General features: G+C 41.9%; 1 protein-coding gene across 1 annotated transcript in view; it reads left to right on the top strand.

Annotated features, from left to right (window-relative positions):
• The first annotated feature begins 242 nt into the window (after positions 1–242).
• LOC125396595 (uncharacterized) overlaps positions 243–21,602 on the top strand; it is a 62,424-nt gene continuing 41,064 nt past the window's right edge. The window contains exons 1-2 of the mRNA XM_087900388.1: positions 243–366; positions 10,453–10,513. Of these exons, the coding sequence (XP_087756514.1) occupies positions 243–366; positions 10,453–10,513 (185 nt within the window). The remainder of the gene's footprint in view (positions 367–10,452; positions 10,514–21,602) is intronic.

Here is a 21,602-nt window from a genome sequence, read left to right as displayed (position 1 = left end):
TGGCTGCAGAAATTCTGTCTTTTCTGCCGTACACGCAACATTTTGAACTGCAGTGTGTAGTACACAAATACTGAATGAGAGAGGTGATCTGGTTGCCAAAAAGAAAAGAAAAAAGAAAGACAAAACTAGAGGGAGGAAGGTACTGAAGAGGAGTGACTGAGAATGAAGAAGAAAGAAAAAGTAAAGAAGGGTGGAGAAAATCCCAGTTTCTGGGAGGTGGAGTAGAGGAAAACTGCTCTGCTATGCACCTCCGCCGCGGCAGGGGGCGCCGTTTGAGCCAGCGAGCTTTATGGGCGTGGCACAAGGGGGCGTGGTCACAGCCAAGCGTGGCAGAAGAGAGGCTGAGGCAAGGTTCCGCAGCTCCAGGTGAGTGTCGCCTGCTGTGGCTCACAGCGAGATCCTCCCGGCCCCTAGAGATGCTCTCAGCTGGGCTGCTGGGGAGGCAGAATCCGGGCCTCAGAGGCTGGGCTGACTGGCTCCTGCAGACCTCAGTTTCCCCAGCGGTGAGTGGGGGGAGGGGGGGATGGGCTGGCTGCTTGGGCCTTCGGCCGGCTCCCGGTTCCCGCCTGGCGGGCGGGCCATGCCCTGGAGGCCCCATCCCTTTTCCAGCGCAGCCTGGCGGCGGCGGGGGTGGGGGTGGGCAAAATCTAGAAGGCCAGCTGTGCGACCTTGGGCAAGTCACGTCCCCCTCCTAGAGGCGGATTTCTCAGGGTCGAAATAGGTTGAGGCCGAGGGGCACTGCGCACAGCGGGTAAAGGCGCCTGACGGTGGTCGAAGGGGAGAACCGACTCTCGAGAGCAAGTTGTTCTCTGACCTCCACACCAATACTGTGGCACGTGAGCACACCTCAACCCCAGTAAGTAAATGTAAAAGAGAAAAGATTGCGTTGAAATAGGCAGCGTGCATCCTGACAAATATTATTGATGGTTTTTAAGAGACCGGTCGGTGTAGGTTCAGAGCACACCAAACCACCGTTTCTTTGTGTTTTCGCCGCTGTGGTTGTACTTCTTTGGTGATGTGGTTATCATTTTGATTGCCTGATGCTTGTGGCTTTTGTTGTTGTTGTTGTGCTGGGGTGGAATCCAGGCCCTTCTGCGATATAGGGTGTACCACTGAACCACATCCTCAGTTTAATGTTATGTTAATTCCTCCCCTGTAAGGGAGGCTCGGTGGAAATCGCTTTCCTCCTGTCTTTTATCTCAGCGTTGAATCAGTGGGAAAGTCTGAGGCTTAGTATTGCTGCTCCCCCCCTACCCCTGGGTGGGTGGGGGTCAGCAGTTGATTCTGAGGTTTCTGCTCTGTCTGAAAGAGGCATTTTAATAATTAGAGTGTTGGAGTCCAGGCCCTTAAGCCCAGAAGAGGCAGGCAGATCTCCAGAGCTCAAGGCCAACTTGGTCTATATAGGGAGTTCCAGGACGGCCAGGGCTGCACTGTGAGACCCTCTCTCAAAAAAGGAGGGAGGAAAATGGCGTGATTGGGCCTTATTTATGGCATAATGCCCTGGAGGGTCTTTAACTCTAGAAAGTGCCTTGAAACTGAAGCTCTTCCTCCTGCGGTGCCTCCCTCCTAACTGTTTGTATTCTAGCGTTGACCTAGGTGGTGGAAGCTAAGACTTTAGCTAAGTCAGCACCTTCTGCCCCGGAGCTCCCGTAATGAAGAGTCCGGGAGCCCGCAACCTGCAGTTCGATGCTGATTGCAGTGCTGCCCTCTGTTGAGAAAGTGCAGGAATCTGCTGCTTCGCAGAGAGGTCGCATTTTACCAGTTCTGGTGACAGTGAACTGGCTGGTGTAATGACCGTGTTTCCAATTTTTTTTTTTTAAAGAAAGACATTTCTTTCTTTCACATCTGTAATCAGACATCTACAGTATTTTTCGTTTTTACTTCTAAAGAATTGTAGAAGATCGTTTCTATTTTGTCTATTGAAAATCTTTTTAACATTTATTTGTTTGGTGTGATTATGTGTGTGGGCTCACGGGTGTGTGGATATCAGAGGTTTTCTTCCTTCATAGGTGTTCTGTGGTTGGATGGGAAGTCAGGAAACTCACCTTGTCGGGCCTGACAATATATGCGTTTACCCTCTGAGCCATCTAGGTGACCCAAATCTTGTTTCGTGAATATGTATTTTAACTATATTTTAAGTAAGAGCTAGGTAGTTCGGACTTTGCTTAGTAGTTGTTAGAAATTGACTGGCACTGGCAAAAAAAAAAAAAATCTAACTGGCTGCCTTGGGCCGTCTTGTCTAACCTGAAGGTCTGATTTCATTATTATGTCTTGTGGTTGTTGGCTTTTGTTTTAGCATAATGGTTTTTGAAGTTCAGCCGTTTTGCAGCATGTTGCTAGACTTAGTTCCTTTTGTTGCACTTTGGTTTTCCTTTCTCTCTCTCTCTCTCTCTCTCTCTCTCTCTCTCTCTCTCTCTCTCTCCTGTGTTTTTTGAGATGGGATCTTCTTATGCTGGTTCTGAATGTTTTGGTCTCAAGCCTCATACTGTAGCCAGCTGGGATTGCAGGTGAACACTGTCAGGCCAGCCTTTTTATGTATGTGTGTTTGTATACATGCATGTATTTTAAGGCATTCGCAAGTTCACGGGCACCTAGATTGTTTAGTTTCTAGCCATTATGGCTAATGCTGCTACGAACATGGACCTATGTTTCATTTCTCTTGGAAAGGTAAGAGTGGAATCATTAGGTCATACAGTAAAGTTCTGAACCTTTTTTTTAAAAAAGATTTATTTATCTCTTATGTATTCAGTGTTCTGTCTGCATGTGTGCCTGCATGCCAGAAAAGTGCACCAGATCTTATCATAGAGGGTGGTGAGTCCTCACCATGTAGGTGCTGGGAATTGAACTCAGGACCTCTGGAAAAGCAGCCAGTGCTCTTAACCTCTGAGCCCAAGTTCTGAAACTTTTATACCATTTTTGATTCCTACCAGTTATCTGTGAGGTTCCTGAGTGCTTCACATTCTCATCAATACTTTTGGAGCTGGATGTAGCCCCCAAGGCCTTGGCATGCTTAGGACATTGTCCTACACTGCTTACCCCAATATCTACCTCTGTGTTACAGCCATCTTAGCAGTATGCTATTGTTGGGTTTTGGTTTGTTTCTCTTATGAATTGTTGTTTCTTGTTAGTATTAAAGTTTCAGTTGAGAGGCTGGAGAGATGACTCAGTGGTTAAGAGAACTGGCCGCTCTTCCAGAGGTCCTGATTTCAATTCCCAGCACCCACATGGTAGCTCACAATCACCTGTAATGGGAGCTGGTGCCCTCTTCTGGCATATAGGCAGGCATACATGCAGGCAGAGCACGCGCGCGCGCGCGCACGCGCACACACACACACACACACACACACACACACAGACACCTCAGTTGACATTGAAATTGCCTTTATCATGTTGTTCTTGGGACATGCCTCTTGAGGGATTGTCTTGCTTAACCTATGTGGGAGGACCCAGCCCACCGTGGGCAGCACCATTCCCTGGGCTATATAAGAAAGCTAGCTAAGTGTGAACGTGTGAGCCAGGAAGTGGTGTTCCTGCATGGTTCCTGCCTTTTAAATTCTTGACCTGACTTCCTTCAGTGATGAATTGTATGACCTGGAAGTGTGAACCAAACAAACTCTTTCCTTCCCAAGTAGCTTTTGGTGAGCAACAGAGTGAAACCAGGACAGTTGTTGTTTTTATTGTGATAAAACACTTTGTATTTGCCTCTTAACCATTCTCTCCTTCTATCCATCTCTAACTGCTTAACCATTTTCAACTGTGTATCTCAGTGGCAAGTATATTCACATTGCTATGCAGCAGATCTAATTGTAGGACTTTTTTATCTTGCCAAAGTGAAATTTATCACCTATTAAACAGCTCCCCATTTTCCCTCCTCTAGCTTCTGCCAGGTACCGTTCTGCTGTTTTCTTGATTTTATTCTAGGTATTTCATACAAGTGGAACACAGTTCTATCCCTTTGTCCTTGAAATGTCTTTATGACTTATCCATGTTGCGGCATGTGCCAGATTTTCTTCCTTAAGACCGAATAATACTTTTGGGTTTTCTTTTGCTGTACTGTGGAAAGCGTTCTATCATTGATTGAGGTCACTGAGACATGTGTTGAGCTCTTTTTCTTTCTTTCTTTTCTTTTTTTAGCTTTTAAAACTTAATTTTGGGGGCTGGGGAGAGATGGCTCAGAGGTTAAGAGCACTGGCTACTTTTCCAGAGGTCCTGAGTTCAATTCCCAGCAACCACATAGTAGCTCATAACCATATAATGAGATCTGGTGCCCTCTTCTGGTGCGTGTGCAGGCATGCAGGCTAAATAAATAAATTTTAAAAAAACTTAATTTTTTCCCCTTTTTTAAAATTGAAAATAGCTGGGTAGTGGGAGTATATGCCTTTTTTAATTGTAGCACTCGGGAGGCAGAAACAGTCTCCAAGTTGGAGGCCAGCCAGATCTACAGAGCGAGTTTCAGGATAGCAAGGGCTACACAGAGAAACCCTGTTTCAAAAAAGCAAAAACAAATAGAAAAAAATTAAAAATTAATTATTTTCTTGTAGTATATTCTGAGTATGATTTCCCCTCCCCCAACTCCTCCTAGGTCCTTCCCCCCTCTCTGCCCACCCAAATCCATACCCTTTTTTCTTTCTCATTAGAAAACAGACATCATCATCATCATTATAAAGATAGAATAAGAATAATAATAAAGATAAAATTAAAGCAAACAAGACAGAATAGGACAAAAACCAAACCAAACCAAGAAAAAAAAAAGCCAAAGAAAAAGCACAAGAAACACTTAGAGAGAGCCACATTTGCATACACAGAAATCCATAAAGACACAAAACTAGAAATCATAATATCCAAGCAGAAAACCTCTGAGGTAAAATAGCACTAAAAGCCCGTACAAAGCTTTGTTACAGAACACCTCTGGAAGTATAATTGAGCTCATTTTGTCTTAGCCATCTACTGTTGGGCCTGGGGCCTGCGTGTGTAGTCAGTGAGACCCTGTTGGAGAAAACTAATTTTTCCTTTGCAAGTGGTTATCAGTCGGAGATGGCTTCTGCATTAGGGATGGGACCTTGTGCTCACTTCTCCCACAGCACCGGGAGCCCATGTGGCTTACACCTTGCAGGCCTTTTGCAAGCTGCCACAGATTCTGAGTTTATATCGTGCCCTGACTTCTTTGGTAAATTTTAATTTTTTTTTTATGATTTATTTATCTTTATTTTATGTGCATTGGTGTGAAGGTGTCAGATCCCTTGAAACTGGATCTTCAGACAGTTGTGAGCTGCCATGTGGGTGCTGAGAATTGAACCCGGCTCCTCTGGAAGAGCACGCAGTGCTCTTAACCACTGAGCCATTTCTCCAGCCCCAAATTTTAATTTTTTTCTCTATGTTTGTTTTTGTTTTTCGAGACAAGGTTTCTCTGTGTAACGGCCCTAGCTCTCCTGAAACTAGCTCTGTAGAAGGACCAGTCTGGCCTTGAACTCACAGAGATCTGCCTGCCTCTGCCTCCTGAGTGCTGGGATTAAAGGCTTGTGCCAGCACCACCTGGCGGTAAATTTTAATTTTGAGGACTGAGTAATGGTGCAGTGGTTAAGAGTGCTTGCTGCTCTCGCAAAGGCCGCGAATTTAGTTTCCAGCTGTCAGATCGGGAGGCCCACAGCTACCTGTAACTCCTGTCATGTGGTGCTTCTGGCCTCTGCAGGTACCCATGTGCATATGTGTATACCCACACACAGACTTTGACACAAATATATACATTATCGGGGGGCCTTGAGTACCCCCTCGGGACCCAGAATTGGATGTCTATGGCAGGCGAGGATCTGTGGGTAAAAAAAAAATTCACCCAAATACGTTACCTCTGCATGTTCTTCATTTTTCGTGTGAGGGGGAAAGTGCAGTGAAAGGCTGTGGAGAAGAAGAGTAAGGGGAAGAAACAGAAGAGGTGTTGAGGAGAAGGGGGTTCTAGTTTTTGCAGAGGTAGTTGGAAAACTCCACAGGCACGGACAATGCTAGTATCCATATCAAAACCACAAAAAGGGCAGGTCGAGCCTGACAAAGGACGACCCTACCCGGAAAGAGCCAGCATCAAGGCGAAATACTTGACATTCCAAATCATTAGATAAAGTTAATTTTTCTACCATGGCCTTGCCATTTTATATTCCTAACCAACAGATCACAATGCTTCCAGGTTCCTTCTCCTCCTTGCCAGCTCTTGCCTTTTTAAAATTTTTTTTTAAATTTTTAAATATTAAATATTTAAATATTAATTTTTAATTTTTAAAAGATTTCTCTGTATCCTTATGCAGGAAAAAATGGGTTCTTTGTTTTTGCTTTGCACTGATTTTCCATTCACAGCTGGCCCTGAGCTTTCATGTGCTTTGTGTCACATGTGCATTGCAGACGAGTCTAGGAAATCCTTTTTGGTTTTTGGAGATAGAATTACTCAGTAGCCCAGGCTGACATGGAACACTACCCAGGCTAGCCTCAAACTTGGGACAGTCCTCCTGTCTCAAATACAGGTAAACACATCACTATACCCAAGTCTTTGCTTGTTATTTAAATATTATTTACATTGCCTTTTATTATTGAATTTGTAGGCGCTCTTTAAGTTTATTGTATTTTTATGGATTCTTTGTCAAAAATAAAATTCTCAGATATTTTCCTAATTATATGTTTTGAGACATAAAATTAAGAAATGTAGTTAATATGTCCCGCTTATGAACTTTTTTTCTTTTCTTTTTACACTGCTGGGGATTGAAACCAAGGGCCTTGCTACATGGTTGGCAGGCTGTCTGTCAGTGAGCTGTATCCCACCCTTGGGTTTTGAGACAGGCTTCTTATATAGCTCAGACTGGTCTTGAACACCCAATCTTCCTGTCACAGCCCCCTGAGTGCTGGGATTATGCTGTAAACCATTACACCTGATTCCCTTCAGAGCTAAAGGAACACACTCTGCCCCTGATCAACACAGTACAAAGCCAACCAATCCCTGAACTTGTCCAAGCTCAGGAGTTGAAATCCAACCAATTCTACCCTGAAAATCTCCTTCCTGGAAAAACTCTGCCTCTAAGAAGCCCTAAATAAGCCCTGCGCCTATTCGCCTATTCCGTTTGCTGCTGCCTTTTTTTCCACCCTGGCAGAGGCAGCCACCCTCCTGGATTCTTCCCTCCCAGTAAGTTTCCTGAATGAGGCTTGGGTGAGACCTTCATTAGCTAGAATGGAGTGGAGGAGAGAAGTCACTACTTTCCTTCAGAGCTGGAGCAGAGAAGAGCCAGGCTGAACGCTTTTGCTGAGGAATCCTTCCTCTAGTGGAGCAGAGTCTGAGCAGAACTGTAACAACTTCCCTGGAGAATCCCTCCCCTGCTGGAGCAGAGTTGTTAAATTGGGGAACCCTTTCTCTGGAGCAGGGCTGTAAGCTGCTATGTTATGGTGGCTTTGTTGTATTCCTTGGCTCCGGACTCCTAGGATCCCTTTGCATCAGAACTGCAATGCTTACAGCAACTACTACTGCCTTAAACTACATTCGTTATTAGGTCAGTGAATGCTTGTCAGGTGCTACGTGCGGCCCTGGATGTTTATAAATTATTTTATTTTGTATACTTGAGTGTTTTACTTGCATGTGTGTAAGTGCACCACGTTCATGTAGTACCCGAAGAGGTCAAAAGGTGTCCCCAAGTTTGGATCCTAGCACCCATGTGGCAGCTTACAGCTGTCTGTAGTTCCAGTTTCAGGGCCACTGTTCTGTCCTCCATAGGCATTACATGTGTGGTACATTACATACATGCAGTTAAATATTCATACACATAAAACTAAATCTAAATAAATCTTTCCTTTTTACTCATTTCAGGACCTCAATGAGTGGTATTGTACTGCTCATATTTAGAGTGGCTCCAACCTCGTTAATCTAATCTAGAAACTCCCTTAGAGACATGCCCAGGGGTTTGTTTCCTTGGTGATCCTCAGCTTCATCAAGCTGACAGTCAAGACTGACCATCATAAGCTCTTGTCCTAAGCATTGCTTGCTCACCACCCAAAATCCCCATGTCCTATACTGTTACTGTGAGGGAGCATAAGAACTCTGTAGGAACGTAAACACACTGACCTTTTCTGATGTTAAAATGATAGGAATAAGTGTTGCCAAGGATATGGTACTGTTAGGAACCTCTCACGTTGCTGCTGGAAGTGTAAAATGGAACTGACTGTGGAAAATAGTCTGGCAGTTTCTCAAAAAGTTTAAACATATAGTTATTCTTTTAAAAAATAACTAATGTAGGAGGGCTGGAGAGATGGCTCGGTGGTTAAGAGCACTGCCTGCTCGTCCAAAGATCCTGAGTTCAATTCCCAGCAACCACATGGTGGCTCACAACCATCTGTAATGAGATCTGGTGCCCTCTTCTGGCCTGCAAGCATGAATGTAAGCAGAATACTGTATACATAATAAATAAATCTTTAAAAAAAATAAAATAAAAAATAATAATAACTAATGTATATGTTTCTGTGTATGTATGCCACATGTGTGCAGGTGCCCGGGACCTGGAGTTATAAGCAGTTGTGCACTGTCCTACATGGGTGCTAGGGAATGAGACTCAGGTCTTCTGGCAGCAGTTGTTTTTGGCTAAGCCGTCTCTCTGTACATTTATATGTACATATATATATACATATATTTATATATAAATACGGTTATTTATAACTGTTACTGAAAGAGTAATTCTACTTGCCAGGTGGTGGTGGCGCATGCCTTTAATCATAGCATTTGGGAGGCAGAGGCAGGTGGATCTGTGAGTTCAAGACCAGCCTGGTCTACAGAGTAAGTTCCAGAACGGCTAGAGAAACCCTGTCTTTTTTTTTTTAAAGAAAAAAATCAGGTTCGTATAAATCACATAAACAAGTATTTGTAACAGCCTTATTCACAGTGGTCAAAAAGTTTAAGCAACTAAACCCCTGTCTCCTGGTGAATGCAAAATGGCGGATCTGAACAGTGGAGTGCTGTATGCTACAGTATGTACAGTCTTGATAGTGTGCTGGGTGGAAGAAGTAAGACAAAAAAGAAGCCATGCTCTTTGAGTTCATTTATGTGGAATGTCTAGAGTGGACAACTCGTAGAGACAGATTAGTTGTTGGGGTTGAGAAGAGGAAAAAGTAGAGAGTGGCCATTGAAGTTTTCTGGTGGCCACACAACTGTGTGAATGGCCAAAAATACCCAACCAAACAAGAAAACACCGTAAAATTCACCTTTGGCCCATTCTGAGGATTGGATTCAGGACTTTCTCATGTTGGGCAAATACTCTACCACTAAGTAGCACCAAGGTGCCCTCGTCTTCTCAGTGCTAGGCTTACAGTTGTGTTTGTCGTGAGTATCAATCTCTAGCATGAAAATAAACAAACCAAAGTACCGACCATGGAATATTATTTTAATAGAAAGGGTTCCTCAATGTTTCTTCCTATTACCAAGCTTTATTGTTTCAGCCTTTTAGTCTTAGACGTTTCATCATCTCTTAGGAGGCTTATAAGTAAATCAATTAAGGGAAAAAAAAAAATCTCTGCTGGCCCTGAATGACAGGTTTTTTATGGTGCTTTGGTGACATGACTTTTCTTTGTTATCCTTGTCCAGAAGCATGTGGCACTGAAGGAAGGGAGAAGGCACGGCAAAGGGAGCTAAAATCAGTGAAATAAAGTTCAGGGTTTTTTTTTGTTTGTTTGTTTTTTTAACGTCTTTTGGGGTGCTGAGGGTTAAACCTGGATCCTTGTGTTGCTAGGCAAGTGATCCTCCAGTGAGCTGCACTCCAGTTTTACAAATTATGCATTTCCACTGTGGTTTTAGCTTCCACTTGCCTCTGTCCCTTTCTACAATCTCATCTTTCCTAGATTTTTTTTTTTTTTTTTTTTGGTTTTTTGAGACAGGATTTCTCTGTAAATTGGAGCCTGTCTTGGCACTAGCTCTTGTAGACCACAGAGATTCACCTGCCTCTGCCTCCTGAGTGCTGGAATTAAAGGCGTGAGCCACCCACCACTGCTCGGCAGGTGGTTTTGTTGATTAGACCTTTTTCTTTTCTTTCTTTTTTTTTTTTTTTAAAGATTTTATTTTATTTATTATGTATTCAGTGTTCTGCCTGCATGTACACCTGCAGGCCAGAAGAGGGCACCAGATCTCATTATAGATGGGTGTGAGCCACCATGTGGTTGCTGGGACTTGAACTCAGGACCTCTGGAAGAGCAGCCAGTGCTCTTAACCTCTGAGCCATCTCTCCAGCCCCCTCTTTTCTTTTCTCTTACACAGAAATGGAGTTCATAAAGGGTCTCTGGGCTGTAATTTTTAGTTCTTTGTTGTGTGTCCTTTGAACTGAGAGTTACACAGGGTGGGAGTGTGGACTGGAAACAAGGATTGCTGCTGCTAAGAGTTTCACTGGTATCGATGTTGTGAAAATAAAATGGTCTTCTAATTTAATTGTTGAAATATCTTTTTAGGACTTAAGATGTCTTTGATCAGGCGCCATTTAGGACGTGGAAGACGTTCAGTAGCTAGAAGGTAAAGTGAAATATTTTTAAAATGTGTCCTGTGTTTTTTAATGTATTCTGGGGTAAAAATATCAAAATTCAGTGACGACAGAAGTGCAAGTATCAAGATTTAACTTTGACAGTTATTTCTGATTTCACTTTAATTTTTAATCCATATAATTAAGAAAAATGACATCTTTTTCATTCTGGTATCAAAAGCAATACATAGTTTGTTTGGTTTTTAAATAAACTATTTTGGAATAATTACATACTCACAAGAAATACTTTGTAAATATATTTCACAGCCCTGTGGTGTGTGGTATGAAGCAAGCCCCAATCCCATGTAGTCTATCCCTGGGCATTCATCAGGGTTAAGCTATGTGGATTCTACACACTCATTTCTATACTGCTTGTAAATTCTGTTTCAGTGTTTGCAGGTAGTCTGTAGACGTCATTGTGTATATGAATATTCATTAACTTTCTACCTCTGCAAATGTCAGAATAGCTGCTATCAAGCTTTTTTATTTTTTTCTACTCTGATTTTAAAGATTAAAAAAATTAGTTATGTCTATCTGTGTGTCTTTGTGCATGTGTGTGGGTGCCTGTGGAGGCTGGAGGCAGCAGATCCTGTGGGATCCACTGGGAGCCACAAGACTGAACTCAGGTCCTCTGGAAGAGCATTCTGCTTTTCACCATCTCTCCAGCCCTTCTCTGTTGTTCTCAGTTTTATCTACATATATTAGTTGTAAAGAAAACAGGTATCACTGTGACATTCCGTACATGTGTGTAAGAGACTTGAATCGCACTTACCACCTCGTCCTGTGTTACCCTTCTCTCCCTCCTCCAGCCCCATGTTCTATTCTACTTTTACATTTTTTGTTTGTTTGTTTGTTTTTGCTTTTATTTTCTAAATTTGGCAGGAGAGAGACAACTTGTATCCTGTCTTTCTGAGTCTGGTGTGTCTAGTGTAATAGGCGATCTCCAATGTCATCTGCTTTCCTGTGACGATGTTCCCTTTTTCTGAGTGTGTGTTCGGGTGTGCAGGTGTGTGTAGTTGTGCATGCATGAGTGTGCTATTCTCAGTAACTATCTTTTGTGTTCTCAGATGGGGTCTCTCACTGACCTAAAGCTCACCAATTAGACTGGGATAGCCAGCTGACCAGCAAGCCCTACCTGCTTTTGCCTCCTCAGTGTTAGGTTTACAGGTAGGGACCACTGTACACACATACCCATCCACCTCATGTTAATTCTCTTCGCTGAACTTAGATCTTCAAGCCATGGCCAGCACTTCCCTACTGAGCTGGGGTGGCTAATTTTGATTGTTAACTTGACATACCTGGGAGGAAGGCATCAGACTGGCCTGTGGGTGTTTTCATGATTGATTGCTAAATAAATGGTGGAGGAGGTCTTGACCCACTGTGGGTGGTCCTACTCCTGTGCAGGTGGGCCTAGGCTGTATAAGAAAGCCAGTTGAACAGAAGCAGGAAAAGTGAGCCAATGAGCAGTTTCCTGTAGTCTTTGCTTCTGTTCCTCTTCCAGGCTCCAGCTTGCTCTGGCTTCTCTCGGTGACACACTGTGATATGGACATATAAACCAAATAAATCTTCCCTCTCCCAAGTTGCTTTTAGTCTGTGTTTTATCACAGCGGTTGGAAGTTAGGACACCAGCTCTACAGCTGAGTAATAACCAATGTATATGTTGTGCATGTTTGTGTGTGTGTGTGTGTGTGTGTGTGTGTGTGTACATGACACATATTCTTTATCCGTTCATTTTTGATGGGTATCTTGGCTATTGTGAACAGTTTCTAGATAAATGTAGATTTGCAGGAATCTCTGTTGTATGCTGACTTTGATTTCTTTGGTGAATGCTGGTAGTGGTGTGGCTGGATATAGTTCTTTTTAAGGAACCTCTATACTGATTTCCATGATTGCTATACAAGTTCATTAATACGGTTCATTATACAAGTTCATTAAATAAGGAGATTTGGTGCATTTGTTTTGGTGATAGCCATTCTGCCTCCTGAGTGCTGAGATTAAAGGTGTGTGCCACCACACCTAGCTCAGTATGGTTTTGAGATGTATTTCATTTTTCTGATGCCTGGCTGTAGGTGTTAAGCATCTTCATGTATTTATTGGCCTTAGAAAAGTGTGTGTGCGTGTTGGAGGTCCGAGGACAGCTTTGTGGAGTCAGTCTCTCCATCTTTATGGAAGTTTCAAGGGTTAGAATTATGTTGCCAGGTGTTTGTGGTAAGGGATCTTGCCTTATGAACCATTACTTGATAACCCTGTTTGTACTTTGAAATTGTCTGTACAGTTTATTTGCCTATTTTTAAAAAAGATTTTATTTATTTTATGTATATGACTGTTTTGTCTGCATGTTTATCTGTACATCAGAAGAGACCATCAGATCTCATGGGACTACAGTTATAGATAGTTGTGAGCCACCGTGTGGGTGCTGGGAATTGAACTCATGACCTCTGGAAGAGCAGCCAGTGCTTTTAACTTCTGATCCATTTCTCCAGCTCCCTCATTTGCCTGGCTTTTGATAGGATTATTTGTTTTCTCGGTATTTGTTTTTATTGTATGTGCATGTGTGTACATGATGTACAACACATGTGTAGAGGTGAGAATTAACCTGTGAGAGTTGATTCTTTCCTTCCACAGTGTAGTTTCAGGTTGGGAATCAGGTCATCAGGCTTGGTAACAAGTGCCTTTACTTGAGCCGTCTTGCCAGCCTATGTTTAATGCTGAAAGTATTTATCTGTTATAGGAGTTTCTTGGTGAATTTTTTTAGGGATCACTTAATATACTATCTTCGCTGGGCAATGGTAGCACACACCTTTAATTCCAGCCCTCAGGAGGCAGAGGCAGGTGAATCTCTGGGAGTTCTAGGCCAGCCTGGTCTACAGAGTGAGTTACAGGACAGCTAGGGCTGTTATACAGACAAACCCTGTCTCCTGTCTCAGGGGGAAAATATACATATATATATATTTTATATCATGTACAAATAAGTGTATTATAGTTTCTTCCTTTCCAACTCGTATCCCCTTCATCTCCTTCAGTTGTCATATTGCTTTAGCTAAGACTTCAAGTACTATATTGTATAGGTTTATGGAGAGAGTGGACAACCTTGTGTTGGTCCTGATTTTAGTGGAATTGCTTTGAGTTTCTCTCTGTTTAAGTTGATGTTTGCTATGGGCTTGCTGTAAATTGCCTTCATTATGTTCAGGTGTGTCCCTTGTATCCCTAATCTCTCCAGGACTTTTATCATGAAGGGGTGTTGGATTTTTCTGCATCTAATGAGATGATCATGTGTTTTTGTTGTTTTTTTTCCTTTTAGTCTGTTTATGTAGCAAGCTACAGTTATCAATATTTGTATGATGAACCATCATTCATGGTGGATGATCTTCTTGATGTGTTCTTGGATTCAGGTTGCCAAGTATTTTATGGAGAAATTTTACATCTATGTTTATAAGAAAAATTGGTCTGTAATTCTCTTTCTTTGTTGGGTCTTTATGTACTTTGTGTATCAGGGTAGCTGGCCTTATAAAATGAATCAGGCAGTGTTCCTCTGTTTCTATTTTGTGAAATAATTTGAGGAGTATTGGCATTAACTCTTCCTTCGATAGTTCATCTGGTAGAGCTGAGGAGTGTAACTAACTCCCAGGCATTAACTCGACTTAAAAAATCTGATAGAATTCTCCACTAAAACATATTTGGTTCTGAACTTTTTTTGGGGGGGGAGGTTGACTTTTAATGACTACTTCTGTTTCACTAGGGATTATAACTCTGTTTAAATTGCTTATCTGATCTTGATAAAACTTTGGTAAGTAGTACATATTGAGAAAATTATCCATTTCTTTTATTAGGTTTTCCAATTCAGGTTTATAGGGTATGTCCTTTTGATTCCCTGGATTTCCTCAATGTCTACTGTTATGTCCCCCTTTTCATTTCTAATTTTGTTAATTTGGATATTTCCCCTCCACCTTTTAGGTAATTTAGGTGTTTGTCAATCTTACTGGTTTTCTCAAAGAACCAATTCTTTTTTATTGACTGTATTTTTTGTTTGTTTGTTTCTGTTTTATTGATTGCAGCTTTGAGTTTGATCACTTAACTTCTACTCCTTGGGTGTGATTTCTTTTTTATGTTCTAGAGCAGTGGTTCTCAACCTCCCTAATGCTGTGGCCCTTTACTATTACAGTTCCTCATGTTGTGCTGACTTACAATCATAAGATTATTTTGTTGCTACTTCATAACTGTAATTTTGTTACTTGTATGAATTACAATGTAAATATCTGATATGTGACCCCAGTGCGTCATGACCCACAGGTTGAGAATCACTGTTCTAGAGCTTTCAGGTGAGAGCTCTCCAGTTACTTTTTTTAATGTAGGCACTTAGTGCTATGAACTTGCCTATTAGATCTGCCTTCATTGAGTCTGATAAGTTTGGGGATGCTCTATAGTCATTTTCATTCAGCAGTGAGTTGTTCAGTCTCCGTGAGTTTATGAACCTTTTCCAGCTGTTCGTATCCAGCTTTTATTTGTGGGGTTCAGTTAGGATGCAAGATGTTATTTCAATTTTCTTGTTTCTATTGAGAATTGTTTTATATCTGAGTATGTGGCCAATTTTGGAGAAAGTTCCATGAGGTGCTGAGAAGGTATATTCTTTTGTGTTTGGGTAGAATGTTCTGTAAATACCTGTTAGATCCATTTGGCTTATAATGTCAGTTAGCGCCAACATTTCTGTGTTTAGTCTGTCTGGTGGTGTCATCTATGGGCTTGTGGTCCTGGGTCATGAAGAGCAAGCCAGTAAGCAGCTCCCTCCATGCCTCGGAATTAGCTCCTGCCTCCAGGTTCCTGTCTTGTTTGGTCATGGTGTTTTATCACAGCAATCACCCTAACCAGGACAATAATTACATAATTTCTCCCTTTCCTTTCTTGCCTCCCCCCTGTGTATTCCTCCTTGCTCTCTTTCAGATTCATGGCCCTCTTTTTCATTAGTTGTTACGTTGTTATTTTATAAATGTGTGTGTGTGTGTGTGTGTGATATACATAGTTTCCTAAATATGACCTGCTCAGTCTGTATAATGTTTCTTGTATGCGTGTTCTGATTTTTTCGTTTGTTTGTTTGTTTTTTGAGACAGGGCTTTTTCTGTGTAACAGTCCTAGCTGTCCGGGAACTTGCTTTGTAGACCAGGCTGGCCTCGAACTCCCAGAGATCCGCCTGCCTCTGCCTCCCGAGTGCTGGGATTAAAAATGTGTGCCACCACTGCCTGGCTTGTGTGTGTGTGTGTGTGTGTGTGTGTGTGTGTGTGTGTGTGTGTACGTGTTTTTAGGCTGACATTTGGTATTAGATAATCAATTGGTATGCTCTTCCCTGGGAAAGATGGTCTCTCCTACTCCTCTCATTTCTTAGTCCTTGTGGACTTTCCTCTGTCCACTTTGACGTGTCTGTTGTTGTCCTTGTTTAGCTCATGTTAGGCACTTGTGTTGGTGAGACTTTGTGGGTGTATCTTCTACCATCACTAGGGGATGCGGTCTCAGAGCAGACTTCCCATCCTCCCTCTTACAGTCTTCTGCGGTGTCCCCTGTGCCTTGGGTGTGGGAGTTGTAGTATAGATGTATTTATTGGGACTCCATAGCTCTGTTTTGATAGGTTGTGGTTTTCTGTAATGGTCTGTTTTCTTGATGAAGAGTGAGGGCTGTATTTCCCTGTGGGTATAAAGAGAAATGCTTGGTCTAAGTAGTTAGAGATTGTGCTTGTTTGGTAATGTGGTGGTTGTAGTTTCTCCTAAAGATCCGTGACTTCACTGTCCCAGGACAGTTGGCTACGTTTCCAGGCCCGGGCATAATTTCCCTCTTGTTGACCAGGTCTAAAGTCCAATTAGAGAGCTGTGACTTATTGCCACAGTATGCAGGCCTCTACTGCATCTTAGGTATGCCGTGCCATGCTGCCTCCTGCTGTGTTTTCATATGTGTCATAGCTGGATAGGACTGTTGCTTGTTTCCCTCCTTTCGTTGGGCGCTCACATGGCCCCTGTGCTTGAGTTGCATAGTGCTTTCAGCAGTAGGGATTTAGCCATTCCACCTCTGAGGGCAGCCAAGGGCAGTAGCAATAACCTGTATGTTTTGGGAGCCTGTTGGACAACCCTGAGCAGCAACACAAAAGAGGGTTTCTTATGCCTGGTGTTGGGGTTTTTGTTAGGTGGTCCTTGGCTCTTAGAAGGAGCACTGTCATCAGCCCAGATGAGAAAATTTTATTTAAAGTATATATGTATTTTTATATGCAGACTTAGGTGTGTTATATTTATTATTATATTTTTAAAAAATAGTTAATAGCTTGATTCCTTATGACTTTCAGACATCCTTACTGTTTTTTCCCCTCCTTCCTTCTGCATTTATGCCCTCCCAGTTAGAGGCTCCCCGTTTGTACCCTGCTATTCCCCCTCTCTATCGCTCCCCCACCCCTACCTTGGCAATGGTCTCTTTTTACTTCACTGGTTTCTGCAGTTACTCCAGTACATGTACTCATATGAAGACTGAGAGCTAGGAGCATCAGATGAGAGAGAACATGTCGCATTTGTCTCGCTCCGTCTGTCACCTCACTCAAAATGACCTATGTTAGTTCCATCCATGAACTTAAAAAGTTCATGATTTTTCTTTCTTTTCCTTTTTTTTTTAAACTGCTGACTAGTATTCTATAGTGTTTATGTACCACATTTTGTTGTCCATTCATCAGGTGAAGGACATTTTGGTTGTTTCCATTTCCTAGCTGTTCTTATTAGAGCTGCAGTTGACGTGGCTAAGCAAGTATCTGTGGAGTGAGATGAGTTTGCTGGACATAGTAGTAGTCTTGATTGGCAGTTACTTTGTTTTAGGGTTTGAAATTCTTCTTCCTTCCACCTCCTCCTTTTCCTCTTCCTCTCTCTTCTTGTTCTTCCTCCTCCTTCGAAACAACTATTTGATCCCTGAAAGTTGGTAGTGCTTGTTTTATGAAATTAGGCACATCATTGTTTGATACATATATTCATCATTGTTAAATTTTTTGGTAGATTGTTTCCTTTTTTTCTATGCAATGACTTTTATCCCTTCTCCTTTTGACCGACGTCTCCTTCAGTAACTATGAGTATAGCTGTCCCTGCTGCTTCAGCTTCCATTTCCTTGGACCATTGTTTTCTGTCCTTTCCTCTGCATTCTGTTATCTTTGCCAGTGAGATAAGTTTCTTGTCCACAACAGACACTTGGTTCTCTTCATAACCCATTCAGCTAGTCTGTCTTTTAAGTGGAAAAGTATGATTTTATTAGAGTTATTATTGAAAAGTACATAATAACTTTCCTTTTATGTTAGAGGTTTGCTTATGTTGCTTGATTCCTTCCTTTTTTGGCTTTGTTTTTATCAATCTATCTATCTATTGCTTTCCCTTTTTTTATTGATATTTATTGAGCTCTACATTTTTCTCTGTTCCCCTCCCTGCCTCTCCCCTCCACCCTTCAACCTTCCCCCAAGGTCCCTATGCTCCCAGTTTACTCAGGAGATCTTGTCTTTTTCTACTTTCTACTTCGCATGTAGATTATATCTATGTGAGTCTCTCTTAGTGTCCACATTGTTGTCTAAGTTCTCTGGGATTGTGGTTTGTAGGCTGGCTTTCTTTGCTTTATGTTTAAAAACCACCTATGAGTGAATACATGTGGTAATTGTCTTTCTGTGTCTGGGTTACCTCACTCAATAATGTTTTCTAGCTCCATCCATTTTCCTGCAAAATTCAAGCCATCGTTATTTTTTTCTGCTTTGTAGCACTCCATTGTGTAAATGTACCACATTTTCCTTATCCATTCTTCTGTTGAGGAGCATTTAGGTTGTTTCCAGATTCTGGCTATGACAAACAAAGCTGCTATGAGCATATGTCCTTGTGGCACGATTGAGCATCCTTTGGATATATGCCCAAAAGTGGTATTACTGGGTCTTGAGAAAGGTTGTTTCCTAATTTTCTGAGAAATTGCCACACTGACACCCAAAGGGGTTGTACCAGCTTGCGTTCCCACCAGCAATGCAGAAGTGTTCCCTTTTCCCCACAACCTCTCCAGCATAAGTTGTCATCAGTGTTTTTGATCTTGGCCATTTTTACAGGTGTAAGATGGAATCTCAGAGTTGTTTTGATTTGCATTTCTCTGATGACTAAGGATGTTGATCATTTCCTTACGTGTCTTTCAGCCATTTTAGGTTTCTCTGTTGAGAGTTCTCTGTTTAGGTCTGTACTCCATTTTTTTTTATATTGAATTATGTGATCTTTTGGTGTCCAATTTCTTGAGTTCTTTGTGTATTTTAGAGATCAGATTTCTGTCTGATGTGGGGTTAGTGAAGATCTTTTCCCATTCTATAGGCTGTTGTTTGTCTTGTTGACCATGTCCTTTGCTTTACAGAAGCTTTTCAGTTTCAGAAGGTCCCATTTATTAATTGTTTCTCTTAGTGTCTGTGCTGCTGGGGTTCTATTTAGGAGGTGGTATTCTGTGCCAATGCGTTCAAGTGTGCTTCCCACTTTCTCTTCTATAAGGTTCAGTGTGGCTGGCTTTATGTTGAGGTCTTTGATCCATTTGGACTTTAGTTTTGTGTATGGTGATAGATATGGGTCTATTTTCATTTTTCTACATGTTGATATCCAGTTATACCAGCACCGTTTGTTATAAATATGTTTTCTTTTTTCCATTTGATATTTTTTGATTCCTTGTCAAAGATCAGGTGTTCAATGATGTGTGGATTGATATTTGGGTCTTCTATTCATTTCCATTGGTCCTCCTGTCTATTCTTATGCCAATACCAGGCTGTTTTCAGTACTGTAGCTCTGTAGTAGAGTTTGAAGTCAGAGATTGTGATGCTTCTAGAAGTTCTTTTATTGTACAGGATTGTTTTGGCTATCATGGGTTTTTTGCTTTTCCGTATGAAGTTGAGTACCTTTCTTTCGAGGTCTTTGAAGAATTTTGCTGGGATTTTGATGGGCATTGCGTTGAATCTTTGTTTTGTTTGTTTTTGAGACAGGGTTTCTCTGTATAGTTCTAGCTGTCCTAGAAGTTACTCTGTAGACCAGACTGGCCTCAAACCCAGAGATCCTCCTGCCTTTGCCTCCCAAATGCATGAGTAAAGGCATGAGTGGCCTGCCTGGTTCCTTCTCATGTTTTGGGTTCTACACTATTTTCTGATTCTTCTGGACACATTGTGTGTTTCAGATTAGTCTTAAACTTACAGTAGTCTTCCTTCCACTGCCTGCCGTGTGCTGGAAATGTAAACATAAGCCACCATGTCCATCTTCTGTTTGCTTTCTGTGCCTTCAGTCGGCCTTGGTTCTCTTTTCTGTACCACAGATTCTGGTTCATGGGTTTTGTCTTAGTTATGTCGTAGAGGTCTTGAATGTTGTGGTAATAGCGTCCCATCCACTTTTATTTCTATCTCAGTAACTCCTTAACCTTCACTCTTTTTCCACCAGGTCTTTTGGTAATAATAATACCTTTTATTATTTGATTTATGGAGCTTTTCGTTTCTAAGGTTTCTGGGTTTTTGTTTTTGTTACTGTTGTTTTTTTGAGACAGGGTTTTTCTGCATAGCTCTGGCTGTCCTGGAACTTGCTTTATAGATCAGGCTGGCCTTGAACTCAGAGATCTGCCTGCCTCCTGAGTGATGGGATTAAAGGCGTGCATCACCACTGCCTGGTGAGTTCTGTATTTTGTGCCCCCCCCCCCCAGATTCATTCAGTCCATCAATCAATCAACTAATATAAAGCAATCCACCCTTCTTTCTCTGGCTGAAGTTTTCATCTAAGTTGATGAATTTCTTCCCCAGGTTTTGCAATCACTTACTTGCTTCACCTGTTTAGTCTTTTCCTTCTGTTGCTGTGATAAAACACTCTGATCCAAAGCAACCTAGGACAGGAATGGATTTATTTCAGTTTACATTACTGCCTATCATTGAGGGAAATCAGGGCAGGAACTGAAGAACCTTAAAAAAGAAAACCATGGAGAAATGTTGCCTACTGGCTTTCTCACATGGTCACCCTTAGCTAGCTTTCTTATATAACCGAGGGCACCCTTATGCACACATCACACATATACACATGCATGTTTTTTAATGTTACAGAGTTGAGACACACCCCTTGGTTCCAGCGATGCTACAACTGTCCCCACTGCTTTGCTTCTAGGTTGCTCAATGAGCAACCTCAGTGTAGGACTACCTTGTCAAAGTTGTTCTTATTGAAGATTCTGGTGTTGGAGAGAAAGATTTGCTTGGAATAGGTTTAATCGGGAAAGTCAGAGCACTATTTGAGTAGAGTTGCAACAAGAAGCATCCAGGTTGAGGGCTAAACAATAGGGCACAGATAAGGAACATGGAGGACATATCCAGCTGTAACATCAGCATACTGTCATAGTGCGATAGTGAGTTTATTGGCTCATGGCATTGCTAAACAACCCCAAAATGACAGTGTCAAGCAATGCCTGAAGGAGCTGAGGTCATGCAGACAGAACATTGTTATCAGATTTATGGGCAGTTGGAGCAATTTATGTCATCTACAGACAGCTCCTATAGGTGAAACAAGAACTTTTGCAAGGAAGACTTGTCATTCATTGGGAGAGACATGGGCTCCAGATTCCACAAATCTGCTTTTCCCACAAGTCTAACATAGGTACACTGTATTGTTTCTCAGAAGCAAATGCAATTAGATGTGAAAATGTCATGTCTACAAATAGCAGTGTGGTTCCTGTCTCATTTCACCAACCACTGAGAAGCCAGAGGTGCAGATCTGTAGAACAGCTAAGGCGTTTGTTCCTTTCTCCCAGAAGGCTGTGTAGTTTCCTGATCTGATACTATGTATTTGTAATTCTTGTGGTTAAAGAAAAATTTCCAGGGTCAGAGATTGTTCAAGACAAATCCCTGCTGTGTATTTCTCAAATACTTTTCCATGTTGGGGACTGAGATTTTCTCTGTTAGCATAATCTGAGAGTGGTAGATGGCGCGTGTCTATGCACTTGTACTTATGACTTCTAGTTCGTGGCTACTCCTGGAAGTGGGGTCTGTAAATCAGCAGGAGGCAGCTGCTAGGTCAGTTTTTTTTAAAATTTATTTTATTATTTTTT

The sequence above is a fragment of the Myodes glareolus genome, chromosome 22 (genome assembly GCF_982192425.1).
Source record: "Myodes glareolus chromosome 22, mMyoGla1.1, whole genome shotgun sequence".
NCBI lineage: Eukaryota > Metazoa > Chordata > Mammalia > Rodentia > Cricetidae > Myodes > Myodes glareolus.
This window is presented reverse-complemented; position numbering and strand designations above follow the sequence as displayed.